Raw genomic sequence first — 13,942 nt, 5'->3', positions numbered from 1 at the left:
TAATAATGATAATGATAATAATAATAATTATAATAATAATAATAATAATAATAATAACAACAACAACAACAACAACAACAACAACAACAATAATAATAATAATAATAATAATAATAATAATAATAATAATAATAATAATAATATAATAATAATGAATTCCAAATACAACAAATTCCAGAATTAGACAAACTAGAAACAAGCGCAGAAAAAGCCAAGCGCATGAAGACCCATGCTAAAACAGCTGCCTTAGATATTCTGACTGATAAATGGCAAGAAAAAAACCTCTCAATGGAAAATACCCAAAGAGAGCGAATAATGCTGATGTTGACAAAGCCCTTACCCATCAATGGCTAATGGCTTCTAGCTTAAAATCTAAAACAGAAGGGTTTATCGTAGCAGCCCAAGATCAATTCCTACCTAGAAGGAACTACCAGGCCAACATATTAAAGAACAGCAACTTCTTAACATGTCGTGTATGTCAACAACAAAATGAAACCAGCAAAAGGGGCTGATCGCTACCTAGCTCAGATACCAGGAAACCCCAAAATGGTAGAAATTCAAAAGATAGTGTTCATGGGAACTGCCCATATCCTACGCAAAATACTTTCTATGTAATCTCAAGTTTTAAAACAAACATACTTTTCTTATGGTTTCTTAAACATTCTCTAGAACAACACTATGTACAAAACCAAATATATGGCACCCTAAGCATAACACCAACATGAACTTCTAACTTGTTGTCTCTTGAGGTCTCTGGTTGAGACTTGGGGCCAACTTGCACAAATGCAAAGCAAAAGTCAAACATAAAATAATAATAATAATAATAATAATAATAACAACAACAACAACAACAACAACAACAACAACAACAACAACAACAACAACAACAATAATAATAATAATAATAATAATAAAAATAATAATAACGATAATAACGATAACGATAACGATAACATAAAATACAGAATAGACAACACATGAGAAAGTGACAAGTGCAAAATCCTGAAGCAAGACCAGTAAACAAGTGTCACCTTAGTCTGCTGGCTGTGGACACCTGACACATTCCATCATACCCAGCAATGTAAGTTGTGAGCTTTAATATAATAATAATGATAATAATAATAATAATAATGATGATGGTGATGATGATGATGATGATGATGATGATGATGATGATGATGATGATGATGATGATAATAATAATAATAATAATAATAATAATAATAATAATAATAATAAATGCAGATGTTGACAAAGCCCTTACCCATCAATGGCTAATGGCCTCTGGCTTAAAATCTGAAACAGAAGGGTTTATCATAGCAGCTCAAGATCAATGCCTACCTACAAGGAACTACCAGGCCAACATATTAAAGAACGGCAGTAGCCCAACATGTGTATGTCAACAACAAAATGAAACCATTGATCATGTTGTCTCCAAGTGCAGTCTTCTTGCGCCTACAGAATATCTCAATAGACATGATAGAGCTGCACAATATATTCACTGGATAATTTGCAAAAGCCTGGACTTGCCCCATGATAAAAACTAGTGGGAACGCAAACCACCTCCAGTGCTTGAAAATGACCACATCTCACTCCTCTGGAACTTTATCATTCAAACTGACAGAAAGATAGACGCGAATAGGCCAGACATCATAGTAAAAGACTTCAGACAAAAAACATGCCTCCTCATTGATATGACTGTCCCAATCGATATAAACGTATCTGTCAAGACCTACCAAAAACTGAGCAAATGTAAAGATCTTGAAATAGGAATCGGCAAAATGTGGAACCTGAAGGCAAAAACAATACCTGTTGTCATAGGTGCCCTGGGAATGATAGCAAAAGGGGCTGATTGCTACCTAGCTCAGATACCAGGAAATTCAAAAATGGCAGAAATTCAAAAGATAGTGCTTATGGGAACTGTTCATATCCAACGCAAAATACTTTCTATGTAATCTCAAGTTTTAAAACAAACATAATTTTCGTACGGTTTTTTAGGCATTCACTAGTACAACACTAAGTACAAAACCAAATATACGGCACCCTAGGCATACCACCAACACGAACTTCCAGCTTGTTGTCTCTAATAATAATAATAGACGAAACAACAACACCAATTACAAACAGCATAAACTTAGCCGTCACGGAACTAATAGCCACTGAAACAAAAAGCGATATCACTGCGCTAAATGACTTAGTATACGCAGCAGCCACTGCAGCCACAAAAGAAGCTGGATACTCACTCAAACCCATCCAAACAGGAGTACCACCACCCAAACAAACCCTGTGGATAAATAACATCCAAAACAAAATACAAAAAAATGAAATCAGTAGACAATCAACGCTACTGAGCAACAAAAAGAAAACAAAAATATAACATCACAGAAAAAGATTTACCTGAGATAAAAGAAAAGCTGAAGCAAGATATCCTTGCCAAAGCACAAAGGATCCGCCGGTACGAGAAACGCCAGCGCTTCTTTGAACAAAACAAAAAGTTCAACTCCAACCCCAAAAAGTTCTACCAAGAACTTGGCAAAAATAAAATAGAAATCACTGCAGCACCAACGGCAGAAGAAGTGGAAGAATTCTGGAGAGAAATATGGTCGGCGAACGAACAACCAAAAAAAAAAGCATCTGAGAAACTTTGGACCCCCATAACAACTGAAGAGGTCACCCAGGCACTGCAAAGACTAAGCAACTGGAAGGCACCTGGGCATGACAAGATCCCCAACTTCTGGTTGAAATATCTAACAGGAATGCACAAAAAGCTGGCTGAAAACTTTAACAACATACTAGCAGAGCCAGAGACAATGCCTGAATGGCTCACGAAGGGGAAAACCATCTTAATTCCCAAATCAAATGAGACAGCAAAACCAGAAAACTACAGACCAATAACCTGTCTCCCTACAATGTACAAGGCATTTACTACAGTGATATCGCAAAGGTTGAACAAGCACCTGGACGAAAACAACCTGTTTCCAGAAGAGCAGAAAGGATGCCGCAAAGGCTCATATGGCTGTAAAGATCAACTAATGATTAATAAAGCCATAACTGAAGACAGCCACAGACAGAAGAAAGGCCTCAGTATGGCCTGGATCGACTACAAAAAGGCGTTTGATAGCATCCCCCACACATCGATCCTCGAAACACTAGCCATTAACAAAGTAGCACCAACAATTATAAAATTCATAGGGCACTCTATGAATAAATGGCAAACAGTGCTACAGCTCCAAACAAATGAGGGACTCATGAAAACCAAAGCCATCCCCATTAGAAGAGGAATATTCCAGGGAGACACGCTCTCTCCACTCCTTTTCTGCTTGGCACTGTCACCTCTATCTGATATGCTAAATAGAACTGGATGCGGATATAAATGTTACGACAAAACGATCAGCCACCTTTTATATATGGATGACCTAAAACTATACGCTGCAAATGACAAACAGCTGGAAACATTATTAAAGACAGTTCATGGATTTATCAAATAAATAGATATGAAATTTGGACTAGAAAAATGCGCCAAAGTAACCATGAAAAGAGGAAAACTAGTTAAGAGTAGTAACATCACACTAGATAAAACCAATGAAATAAACGAATTAGACCAAAGCCAAACTTACAAATACTTAGGAATCCATGAACTAGATAAGACACAACACACAAATGAAAGAGAAAATATTTAAAAAAACATTATAGATGAGTTAGATCAATACTAAAAACAGAGCTCAATGCTAAAAACAAGATAATAGGTATTAACACTTTAGCTGTGCCAGTTATAAGTTACAGCTACAATATCCTTAACTGGACACTAAATGAACTGACCAAAATAGATAGGAAAGCAAGAAAAATAATGACAGGATCTAGGATGCATCACCCAAAATCTGACATAAAAAGACTATATATACAACGTATAGAAGGTGGTAGAGGCCTTATACAGCTGGAAAACTACTATAAAATAACCACCATAGGACTGCAGAAATATCTACTTCAGAAGGAAGGAAAACTGATACAAATAGCGGCAAAACATGAGCAAAACAAAAACTGTTCTCAGTATTTAAGGAAGCTGACAAATACAAACAAGAAATTGTACCACCTAATAAATATGAAGAAGAAGAAGAAGATGAAGAAACAACAAAAGCTATAAAACAAATGAAATCCAAACTAAAAATAGAACAGAAACGAACCATGATAAAACGATGGCAAGAAAAGCCCCTTCATGGTAAATACTGGACTAAACTAAACACAAAAGAAATAGACAAAGAAAAATCCCAGAAATGGTTGAGAAGCTCAGGACTCAAAGCAGAGACAGGGGGATTTTTAATTGCAGCACAAGACCAAAGCCTCCCCACCAGAAATTACCAAAAACATGTAAGGAAAAGAAATATAACAAGTAACTGCAGAATATGTGGAGATGGACAAAAAGCAATAAATCATATTATCTCTAGCTGCCCAGTCCTGGCTAAGAAGGAATATATTCACAGACATGACAGAGTTGGAACCTACATACATTGGAAGCTATGCCAACATTATGGAATAACAACAGAAAAAAGATGGTATAGGCACACACCAGAAAAGGTCACAGAAAACGAGAAAGCAACCATACTCTGGGATATGAAAAAGACTATGAGGGTGACGTCGCCTGCATGTGCCAATGTATCCTAGTTCGTACAAGATTCTCATGAAACTCTATTTTCAGCAGTAGTGGATCTAGAGTCAGTACATACAAAAGGGAAGACAAGGAACAACATTGAGGGACCGAGCCCATGATACTGAATAGTCCTAGTAGGTAGCCATTTAGTTTCCGGACCGAGATGATGCCTTTGTACACAGTGGTGATCCAATCCCTGAAAACGGGGACAAAACCACTTGCTGTTAGGACAGTCGACAAGAATTTATGGTCGACTCTATCGAAAGCTTTCGATAAATAATGTCCCCACCCATGCCAAGCTCCTTACCTACTCTGTCTATGATATTTTACATGAGGTGGAGACTGTCAAGAAGACACATATTTGCCCATCACCGACTAGACCACCGAGATCAAGCACCAATTTCTTAGCAAACACCTAGACCAAAATCTTCATTTCAACATAATCCTACTTTTAGTAGAAATATGATGAAACCGCCGGTACCAGTCAAACAGTTGGAAACGTCTGGCCAGGTTTGCGGAGCTTTTGCATCCGCACCTCCTATCAGTTAACACCACAGCATCCAACGTGCATCGAAGACAGCTTTCAAATCCCTCACTAGCACTAAAGAACAGCAGTTTATTAGGAAATCCTCTAACCGCCCCACACCTAGTCTGAATGTATGGCTTTCACTGATGTTCTTGTCCAGTACCACTAAGTCACCTTTCGTTAAAACCACCAGGCAGAAAAACATTGCGTGTTCTTCCACTCAAAGGAAGGCAGAGAGATGATCTTTACAATGGACTCAGCTGATAGTCGGATCTGTCTTATACACGAGAGCAGGTATTTGACATAATCCCACTAGTCGCACTGGACTAGTGCGTGCAGAACAATTTCGTCACTCAACACGTATTTCGAGCAGGTCTGGCTGATGACACTGAACCTCGTTAAAATTATCATTGTGATAAGTTAAGTTAGTATATTTAAGCGTTTTCTTCTCGAAACATTCGATTTAAAGCAGTTTACAACCATACAGTGTGCTTTGAGATCTTCCCATTGCTGCAGGATTATCTATATTTATTTTACTCCCACCAAGCAATGAGTTTGGATTAGCTGACAAACATTTAGCAGTATGTACTTCCATCATTCATTGGTGAACAATATTTTCTTTGTAATTATATCATCGAAGAGAGCTAAAGCTAAAAATATTTGCAATTTGTAAGTATCTGTAATTTGTAAATTAGGATGCAAGCCCTTTGGTAGCATAATGCAAAATTGTGATATAGATTTATAATATTTAGGTCTATATTTTTGAATGACAACGATACTGAATAATGTTGCTATTAGCATTATTTGTTGTTGAAACTCTAAAACAGTTATGTAAATTCTTAAATACTTTAAGAAGAAAAGTCTATCTTCCAGAAGTCTGCCAATAGATCTGTCATTTTAATGAATTTTAATAACCTTTTTCTGATGATATCTGAAAAGAAACAGCAATTTTAGCAAAGCATATTAAGCAACACTAATAATAAATCAAAAAGCCTAAAAATAAACAAGCTTTTGACGGTTTTATAGATATTTCAAAATTACGAGGGGCGTTCAATAAGTAATGCCCCTGACCCACTTCCCATAGCAGTAGAGCAACGAAACTTGGCACAGTTATTAGTCTTTTTCTACATAGGAACCACCCAGAGTTACGCATTTCTCCCATCGTTTGATGCAGCTCTGGAGACCGTTTTTGTAGAAGAACCCAGGCTGGTCCTCCAACCTGAACGTGACTTCAGAAATCATCAGCGTAGGACACTACAATTATGAATAATTGTATATTAAATTTCGAGGTACTAGAAGGCATCATCTCAACTCAGTATCAGAGCGAGCTAAAGAAGTTGGGTAAGACATAATTATCTAATTCTTATGCTTTCCTAAAACTTAATTTCGAAACGTACGTCCGTAGGTGACTTAAAATTGTATGATAGATTGCCGTCATTTCTTCCTCTCTTGCCTGTCTGTGTTTGCCTTTCAAGTGCTGTGGTTTTACTGAGATCTCCCTTTTAGTAGAAAGAATAGCTATAACTCTTTGACTGCTATTTCTAAATTCGGTGTGTGGTGAGGCAAATCATTGCTAAACCCTTAATTACTTAGTATTACTTAAACTTTCCTCGAATGAGGCTTTTACATGCCGAAATCTACTTGGTGAAATTAATGATTATTCCAAATTAATTAATTTCACCCTATATTATTACTGATAACCATATTTCATCCCAGTAGATGACCACAACATATTGTCTTGGCTACACGCTGGTGGGAAGAGGTTGGTGACACAAACTTTCATTCACACTTTGAATTTGGTGATACTGGTAACGGCTTTAGCTCGCTCTGATACTGAGTTGAGATGATGCCTTCTAGTACCTCGAAATTTAATATACAATTATTCATAATTGTAGTGTCCTACGCTGATGAGAAAAGAAGTTGGGTAAGACATAATTATCTAATTCTTATGCTTTCCTAAAACTTAATTTCGAAACGTACGTCCGTAGGTGACTTAAAATTGTATGATAGATTGCCGTCATTTCTTTCTCTCTTGCCTGTCTGTGTTTGCCTTTCAAGTGCTGTGGTTTTACTGAGATCTCCCTTTTAGTAGAAAGAATAGCTATAACTCTTGACTGCTATTCCTAAATTCGGTGTGTGGTGAGGCAAATCGTTGCTAAACCCTTAATTACTTAGTATATATATATATATATATATATATATATATATATATATATATATATATATGAAAATGCATTAAATACTGCAAAACGTACACGTAGAGCAGACACAAGGACCCTAATCCTTCCTCAATTATCGACCAAAAATACTAATATCCAGTTTCATGCTTTAACGATAAGACTGGAAACCTCGTATATCGGCGGCATCCGCAAAATTTGCGTGTGTGTGTGTATATATATATATACCGGAGTAAACACATAAATGTGAAGCAAGGTGGAAAAAAGAGTACTCAAATACCAGTGGTAGAGTAATATGCTTTATTTAAAGCAGCAGAAAATTCAACAAAACCTGTTACTCTGAGTTTCCCGTTGCCGTTCATCGGACAGTTTTTGCTAGATGCAGGTGTTATATATATATATGTCCGATGAACGGCAATGGGAAACTCAGAGTAACAGGTTTTGTTGAATTTTCTGCTGCTTTAAATAAAGTATATATATATATATATATACTATATATATATATATATGTAGAGGCGCAATGGCCTAGTGGTTAGGGCAGCGGACTCGCGGTCGTAGGATCGCGGTTTCGATTCTCAGACCGGGCGTTGTGTGTGTTTATTGAGCGAAAACACCTAAAAGCTCTACGAGGCTCCGGCAGGGGGTGGTGATCCCTGCTGTACTCTTTCACCACAATGGCGGTGCCCCAGCATGGCCACAGCTCAAGAGCTGAAACTGGAAAAACAAAAACAAAAACAAAATATATATATATATATATATATATATATATATATATGATGGACTTTCACACATTTCCTGCATGCTAAATTCAATCACAAGACATTGATTGACCTGGAATTATTGTAGCAGACACTTGTCCATGAAACCTCATGACTGCGAAGCGAGCGTCTTAACTGCACACATACATACACAAACGCATACATATACACTTTCACGCATAGACTCCAATGAGGATTCCTGTACGTATTTGCTCGATCTGCTTAAAATAATTACTAAATACTTTCAAATCACGCCCAGAGAACGACACATTAAACAAAACAGTGCAAGATCTACAAAGAGATAAAATTGGGCTATGAAACAATATAAACATACACATGTATATATATGTATGTGTGTGTGTCGTATATATTATATATATATGTGTGTGTGTGTGTGTGTGTGTATGCATGTATGTACATGTGTATGTTTATTTATGAATCTAATTTGAATGCGTGTGTATGTACACATATTCAGGTATAGCTGTGTTTATATTGTTTTAATGTATATGTTTGTACACACACACATACACACACACACATACACACACATACACACACACACATACACACATATATCAGCAATAACAACAACAATAATCTTTGTGTAGATATTGCTACAATTTCAGAGACAAAATGTTTCCTCCTGCTTCTAATTTTGGTGTTCAGCCGAACAACACTATCCAATGTAATTATAGTTTTAGTTGACGTACTCTCACACGTACCTAAACCTGTACCCACACACGTACCCACACACGTACCCACACACGTATCCGCACACTCATACGTATACATATATGCGAAAGTGACGAGGAAATCGTGCACGTACAGACACATACACACGCACACAGCCTATATATGCAAGCACAGCATACATACATACATACATATGTATACATACATACATACATACATACATATATATATATATTATATATATATATATATATATATTATATATATATATATATATATATATATATATATATATATATACACGCGCACGTACAGTCTTGCATACATACAATTAGTTTTACTAATATGTGCAACATATAAACTCTCGTATTTAAAGAGCAGCTTTAGTTGTATGCGAACGTTGTGAACATCGTGGACTATAAAATTAGACATCACTCAGAAGTTTGATGATTTGGTCATTAATATAACATTATATCGCATCACTGCAATAATGATGACACGATATCTACTCGTCGCAGCATTCTGTTTCCTCTGGGTATGTTTTGATTTATCCATTTCTGTTTTTACTGTTTCTCCCGGTATACCACACAAATACTCCGCGCAATACATACAGGCATACAATTCATACTCGCGAGCACGCATGCACGTACATACGCACTCACACACACATACACTCACATACATACATACATACATACAAACCACATACATACATACATACATACATACATACATACATACATACATACATACATACATACATACTTACATACATACATACATACATACATACATACATACACATACACACACATGTGTATGTACGATTATGTATATGAATTTATTCGCATTTACATGAAGACATGTAGCTAAGCTATATGTGTATGAGTGTGTGTGTGTGTGTGTATTTGTGTGTACCCATACAAACACATATGCAAATGTATGTATGCGTGTGTACATACATGTGTGAAATTACAGTAATCCATTTTCTATATTACAGAAAGCTGATTATTTCAATCAGCTTGATCTCTTTACCGGTGTACATATTTCATCTTCACCTATGCCCATAGCTAATACACACAAGGATCTCTCTTAATTTATAATTATGAATAGGTCCGGAGCAGATCTGGAATTAAAACTATTCACTGAATGGGAATTCAATGTTCTATCAAACGTTCACTCATAAAATAAATGTCATTTTATAAGCCATTTTCGATCTAACTCAAAGGAATTCTTCAATGTCAAAATCTATGATTTTATTGGCCCACGGTCAGACACTGAAACATATATCGGTTAGCAGGTTAAACTCTTGTCATAAAAAGTAACGAATAGTCTAACATGATCGTGTTGTTTTTATAAATGAAAGGGATGCACAATTATAACAACTTTCAACTGTTTGATCAATATGGGACCACCATATTGATCAAGGCCAGTCAATGCCAGTCATTTATTACACGTTATAAGAATCAAATGGTACATGCAGCTGAAGAGACTTAATGTGATACACTACCCACACGATTTAGCAGGTGATTTTGGATACTCTACAGAATGAAAAACAAGACCTGTCAAAGGACTGACGAACTCAGGAACTCAAAACCCATCCAAAAATGCCTTCATATGTATGTTAAATCTGTAGGTATGGCTAGTGGTTTATACGCATTTTATTAAATGAGGCATGGAAAAAATAAGTAACCTTGATCTCCTCAGTTTTGAAGGTAATAACAGCAGGCCAGCAGTTCAATTGACAACATACTACAATGCTAGTTTAGGAGACATCATGCCGAGCAAAAATCAGGAATGCTATTTTATTACCAAGACATGCGCCAGATTAGGAAGTACTACGCGATCTGAAGATCATTCAGCTACTCTTGCAATATCCTGCATTCTCATACAAGTTCAGTTGTGTTGACTTTGTCTTACCGACTTAGCATCGTTACACAAGTCCGCACATACAAATCGAACCTGAAGTTCGCAGAGTTTCTACCAAATTTCATTTACTCACGTCACTACACCTGGCGAGATATATCCTTTCGACAGTGTTTTGAAACGAGATATGCGATGAATAGTCACCATAAATTTGCACATCTGTCTACATTTCTTATACCCCTGTGAACATGATTAGTTCTGACGTCTTTTAGTTTATCTCTCTCACTCCATCTAGATCATTATAATCATTGTCATCATCATCATCGTTATCATCATGGTCGTCGTCATCATCTACTCGAGCTTACTCCGATTCTTATGGCCTTGTCCTCCACCTGTCTATATCTTTCATAGCATGTGATAGTTTTTCTTGATGACATCTAATGTCAACTGTTGACTAAATGACGTACGTGCTTGCAAGACGACGAACGCGATCATGGCCCCTTCAAGGCATCCTGAATAGGGTGTTGCTACCCAATTTATCATTACTTCTCCAGCAGCCTGAAAGATGCCGCAAGAAATATTGTTTACTATGTTAATGTTATAAAACGAAATTCATCAGACACAATTTGGAATTTAGGGACATCATTAGCTAGAAACTTGATCAATCTTTCATGTACCTCAAGAGCAACATCGTATCAACAGAGATAGTAGTTAAGCTACGTATCCGCAAGTCTTGAGTTGCATAATATGCCAACTCTGAATGAGTAAACCCACAGACATAAACTTCCACTTTGATAAGAGCCATGCAACAAATTCTGACGTACAATGGGTTATTGTACGGGATGCAGCGTATTTGTGCATTTTTATTCCTTCAACAGATTGAATTGTAAAGATATTGATTTTAGGAAAGTCATAGATGTGACCGAATGGTTTGCGAGACATGGGTGGATTAGGGCTTTATGCGACAATGAACTGTTCCCTTTCCATATACAGGTAGTCTTTCAGTTTCAGCATTTTAATTTCATTGTATAAGTCGTCTGTGTGAATGGTCTGCGTGCAACCTTTTATAATGCAACCTGCGGTTTTGTGATTTTTGTAGTTTATTGTGGTCAGTTATGGAGAGAATGGAGATTCGAACAGAGCTAAAATAATCTATGATGGATCTAAGGTGTTGTCTGTATACCATAATTTTTCTTTTTCTATAGGTTGAATGTTGTACCTGTTAGCACTGTGTATGTTTACGATCTATGTATGAGGTAGAGGCATTACATGAAACTCCTAGTATGTATATTTTCGGTTGTGCATGTGATTATAGTGTGCTTACATGTGATGGTCGGTTGTATGAGATATTCTTTGCTGGTTAGAAGAGAGACGGCAGATTTTTATTTGCTTCTGTAAGTCTGTTATTTGAGAATCAATTTTCTGAACGATATGGAACTGGAGTAATATATATGTTTTGTAGAAGTGTAGGAAGGTCGATCAGGCACAGGTTAAATAGAGATGAATGTAATACGGATCCTTCTGACGTTCCATTTGAAAAATTGCAAATTCTTCATACACCGTTCTCGTATACTACATGTTTAATTATCTGAGATCTTGTTTGCGAGCTAGCGTATTTTATCTTGTGTGTGTGCATGCGTGTTTAGTCTGTTATGTAATGTAGATAAGAAATTTGACAAATGAGGAAAGAGGACCGAAACATAATTGTGATTTAGAGAGAGGACTGCAGAAATTATTGATATCAACGATGTATCTACAAAGATATATTGAGAGTGTTCATTGTATATTTATTAGTTTGACGCTACCTTTCATTGGTTTTGTTTAATTTCGAATTTGTGAGATTTTAAGCAGTTTCTTAATTATGGGTTTGTTACTGTTGACATTAACAGGTATAGATACTGGTGAACCCAGTAACTGTTCTCAAGCCCTAATTGCTTTACAAGTATACTTGCAATTTTATTAGGGTCTGGGGAGTTTAAGTTTTGTTATTTTCTTATTTCCTTTGCTTCTGATAAAGGGAAATCATATTCTAGTTTAAAGTCTCGTTACCTTTTTTTATGTGCATTAGTTTCCATAGTTTTAGTTATGTTTCTGTCTTCTTTGAGTGGTTTTTCTAAAGAAAGACAAACTGATAAAAAGAATTTGTTTGCTGTAAGTACCTTATTTCAAGTTGTTAATGTACCGGGTGGCGTTAGAGTTATTTATACGGCTAACTTTTTTGCAGAGTGCTTTACTTATTATTTTGTGATTTATGTTGGATGCAAATATTTGTCAGCTCTTCTTTTCTTTCTTTTGATTGTTACTTCCTTATTTAGATGCTTGATGCTGAGTTGAAGTGTTACAGTTGTTTTAGTTTTGCTAATTTATGTTATAATGATGACGGCAGGTGGTCGGTATTAGGGTGGTGTCGTTTACCATATGGTTTTACTTGAAGCTTCGTGGATGTTGAAGAAAAGCTAGTGAACTTAATTAGTGTTTAGGGTAAAAAAAAGGAGTTTAATTTTGATGTTATCTATAGCATAGCAGTATATTTTATTTGCATTGACGTTTTTCCGTAACTGTGTTTGGAATGTGTGTAATCTGGTGAACGGCCGGTGAGGTTGGTAGTAATATGTATATACTTCGTTGTTTTTAGTGTTGTAGTTCTAGTAACTGTTCTTCCTCTATAAGTGCTTGAGTGCCGTTTGTCGTAATTATGTACTAGATACTTGATTTTATATTATGATACTTACTTCATGGTTTGGCTTGTCCTGCCTGAGCAGAATGTAAATCTACATCTCTCTTTGCACAATAGTATACGTCTACTTAGTGGTTATCCCACTATGTCTTCGGAAATTACAGTATTATGCGCTGTTGAGGAAATATATCGAATGACTGAAACATATCGAATGCTGTCCCTCGAACGCACTGAAACGATTAAATTTATATTAGCCATTGACTTTTTCTCGTCACAAGTATTTCTAATTAAAATTTCTGAAACTCACAACAATAAGTATTAACAACAATAGATATTAACAATAGATATTGCTTTTCGAGGAGATTAGGTTAATTCTCAAAAGAATGAACCTCAATTCCTGATTCTTTTAAATATTGTTTTGTTTTTGTTTTTGTTTTTTTTAATACTCTGGTTTTTTTCGATTCTATGCGTTTACAACATTGTGCATCTTCTTAAGGATTTTATCATGACTTAGATAAATACGGTAAAGTAAACGGTGAAGCAGCAATCAAGTCAATGGAAGCATTCGATCTCATCACCTCATCACGCCCCCCCCCCAAA

At 36.1% G+C, this 13,942-nt stretch overlaps 1 protein-coding gene across 1 annotated transcript in view; it reads left to right on the top strand.

Annotated features, from left to right (window-relative positions):
* The first annotated feature begins 9,151 nt into the window (after positions 1 to 9,151).
* LOC115210485 overlaps positions 9,152 to 13,942 on the top strand; it is a 65,902-nt gene continuing 61,111 nt past the window's right edge. Inside the window, exon 1 of the mRNA XM_036502135.1 lies at positions 9,152 to 9,334. Within this exon, the coding sequence (XP_036358028.1) occupies positions 9,290 to 9,334 (45 nt within the window). The 5' untranslated portion in view covers positions 9,152 to 9,289. The remainder of the gene's footprint in view (positions 9,335 to 13,942) is intronic.

This window comes from Octopus sinensis, linkage group LG4, assembly GCF_006345805.1.
Source record: "Octopus sinensis linkage group LG4, ASM634580v1, whole genome shotgun sequence".
In the NCBI taxonomy this organism is placed as follows: Eukaryota; Metazoa; Mollusca; class Cephalopoda; order Octopoda; family Octopodidae; genus Octopus; species Octopus sinensis.
Note: the sequence above shows the minus strand (reverse complement) of the source record. Positions and strands in the feature narration are given on the sequence as shown.